This window comes from Tupaia chinensis, unplaced genomic scaffold (assembly GCF_000334495.1).
Source record: "Tupaia chinensis unplaced genomic scaffold, TupChi_1.0 Scaffold000178_1, whole genome shotgun sequence".
Taxonomy (NCBI): Eukaryota; Metazoa; Chordata; class Mammalia; order Scandentia; family Tupaiidae; genus Tupaia; species Tupaia belangeri.
This window is the reverse complement of record NW_006159653.1, coordinates 1,333,779-1,336,318: the sequence shown is the minus strand read 5'-3', so window position 1 is coordinate 1,336,318 and position 2,540 is coordinate 1,333,779. Positions and strand designations below refer to the sequence as shown.

Sequence of the window (2,540 nt, the reverse complement as noted above, 5' to 3'; positions counted from 1 at the left end):
GCCGCCGCGGCCTGGCCGTGGGTGCTGAGCCGCGCGTCGCCCGCAGGGCCTGTACGACATGCACATCCAGCTGCAGAGCGTGCCCTTCCTGCACTGGGAGGCCCCGGTCACCTCGCACTCACTCACCGCCAGGTACGGCGCCGCCCTCCCGGGTGGGCGGCAGGCGGGCGGCATGGGGTGGGGGCTCCGGGTTCCTGGTCAGAGCTCGGGGTGGGGGCTCTCCCGGCAGGGAGGTGATGAGCACGCCAGTGACCTGCCTGAGGCGACGGGAGAAGGTGGGCGTGGTCGTGGACGTCCTCAGCGACGTGACCTCCAACCACAACGGATTCCCCGTGGTGGAGTATGCGGACGGCGCCCAGGTACCGGCCCCTCCGCAGACCGCCCCTTGTTCTGCGTGGGCGCGGCGTGGTGCAGGGGTGGGTGGGCCTTGCAGCCAGCACCTTGGACGACAGGGGCCTCTGCCCTGAGCCTGGGTCAGGTCAGTGCCCCGGCAGGAGGGCCGCGCTGCCGCTGGGGGCTGCGGGGAGCTGCAGGGAGGGTCCGCCCACCCCCACTGCTCCGGGGCAGCGAGGCACGTGCTGTGCCTGCGGCAAGGCCAGCTCTCACGGGAGACCGCCGGGCGGGCGGGCGGGGCGAGGCCGAGGCCGAGGCCGGCACAGACGAGCTCTACCCCACAGCCGGGCCGGCTCCAGGGCCTGGTCCTGCGCTCTCAGCTCATCGTGCTCCTGAAGCACAAGGTGTTCGTGGAGAGGTCCGGCTCGGGCCTGGCGCAGCGGCGGCTGAAGCTCAAGGACTTCCGCGACGCCTACCCGCGCTTCCCCCCGATCCAGTCCATCCACGTATCCCAGGATGAGCGGGAGTGCACCATGGACCTCTCCGAGTTCATGAACCCCTCCCCTTACACCGTGCCCCAGGTGCATGCGGTGGGGCCCTCGAGGGCGGCGCCCCCTGACCCACACAGACAGCTGAGCGGCTGGTTACGGGTGTGAGGGATGTGGCCATCTGGGCAGGGGCCAGGGCTTGGGGACAGGAAGGCTGGGCTTTGTCCCAGGGGCCGGCATCCCAGCTCAGGAAGCCCTGGCAGCAGTGTGCCCGGTGCCAGGGGCCCAGAGCCAGTCCACCAGCCTCGGTGGGCACGGATGGCATAGGCCGGTTGCCTGCGGGGTTGGCCACAGGCTAAAGCCCACCCTGTTGCAGGAGGCGTCCCTCCCTCGGGTGTTCAAGCTGTTCCGGGCTCTGGGCCTCAGGCACCTGGTGGTGGTGGACAGCCACAATCAGGTGAGCGCGGCCTCAGCCCTCCTGCTCTGGTGGCCACCCGGGCCCTGACTGCCCACCTGCCTCGAGGCTACCCTGAAGCTGTCCTCCCCGATTGTCCCCCAGCCCCGTGCAGCTTGGGGGTCCCGAGGCTCTGACCCGGCTTTGCTCCCTCAGGTCGTTGGGCTGGTGACCAGGAAGGACCTGGCTAGGTACCGCCTCGGGAAGGGGGGTCTAGAGGAGCTGTCGCTGGCCCAGACGTGAGGCCCGGCCCTGGGCCACAGCAGCGTGGCCCCTCGGCCCCACCGCTCCTGGTCCCTGGTCTCCATCTCCCATCTGAAGCCTGGTGCTCTGGTCAGCCACAGGGACGTGTGTCCTCTGACTTGGGGCCAGACTGGTCAGCGTGTGTTCACAACCACCATGCAGCCATCAGCTTCCATCCCCAGCCTCCCGTGCCTGGTCCCCTGGACTCCCTCTTCCCAGCTCCTGTACCGTCAGGGGGCCCACGTGTGTGCAGTGCCTCTTGCTGGCTGCTGGTGTCCTGAGAGCCAGCGAGGGGCCCCCGTGTGCCTGCGTGTGTGTGCGTGTGTGTATGTGTGACAGGTGGGCTGTTACCCCGAGGATGGGCCCACCCAGAGGGCTGCTCTTGGGACTGCCTTGCCAACCAGAGGCCTGGCTTCCTGAGAGCCAGTGAGGGGCCACCGTGCGCCTGGGTCAGAGTGCGGCCCCTGGACCCTTGGTGGGGAGGTGGGCAGGGCAACCCTGAGTGGCTGCCTCCGTGAGTCCCTAGGCTGGGGGACCGGAGGGCTGCCCTGTGCCGGGGTCTCAAGGCCAAGCCTCCCTGAGGACCTGCAGTGTCTGGGCGGGAGCCACCGCTGTGGATGCTGGCTGGGAGAGACGGGTACCCTGGCTGGCAGCCGCAGGGGACCAGCTGCTTGGCGGTGGCCTCCCATCAGTCTCGGAAGCCCGCTGCCTTGGCTTAGGGTGGAGCTGCCTGAGCCAACAGGCCCCATGGTCCAGCCGTGGACCTCCGAGCTCCTCCCGGCCCGGACTCAGTCTGGTGTCTCTGTCACTGCGGGCTCTCCCTCCCAGGCCTTCACGAGGCTTCCTCCCCCTGCGTTTCTGTTAGAGGCCCCATGGGTCCTTCCGCCTCGGCTGGCAGGTGCAGCCCCTCACGCGTCCCCAGGGAGCAGGTGCTGCTGCCCTTCCTTACCCTGCACGGAGCCCAGGGGTCTGCCCGTGGCGGGGCTCTGAAGACAAGTCTACCCCGCCCGTCACCCCCGGCG

The 2,540-nt window shown here is 69.7% G+C and overlaps 1 protein-coding gene across 1 annotated transcript in view; it reads left to right on the top strand.

Moving 5' to 3' along the window:
* Nucleotides 1-2,534, top strand: part of CLCN7 (Cl-/H+ antiporter 7) — a 24,193-nt gene extending 21,659 nt beyond the window's left edge. Inside the window, exons 22-26 of the mRNA XM_027771005.1 lie at nucleotides 42-132; nucleotides 230-359; nucleotides 678-914; nucleotides 1,198-1,278; nucleotides 1,432-2,534. Of these exons, the coding sequence (XP_027626806.1) occupies nucleotides 42-132; nucleotides 230-359; nucleotides 678-914; nucleotides 1,198-1,278; nucleotides 1,432-1,518 (626 nt within the window). The 3' untranslated portion in view covers nucleotides 1,519-2,534. The remainder of the gene's footprint in view (nucleotides 1-41; nucleotides 133-229; nucleotides 360-677; nucleotides 915-1,197; nucleotides 1,279-1,431) is intronic.
* Nucleotides 2,535-2,540: the final 6 nt, after the last annotated feature.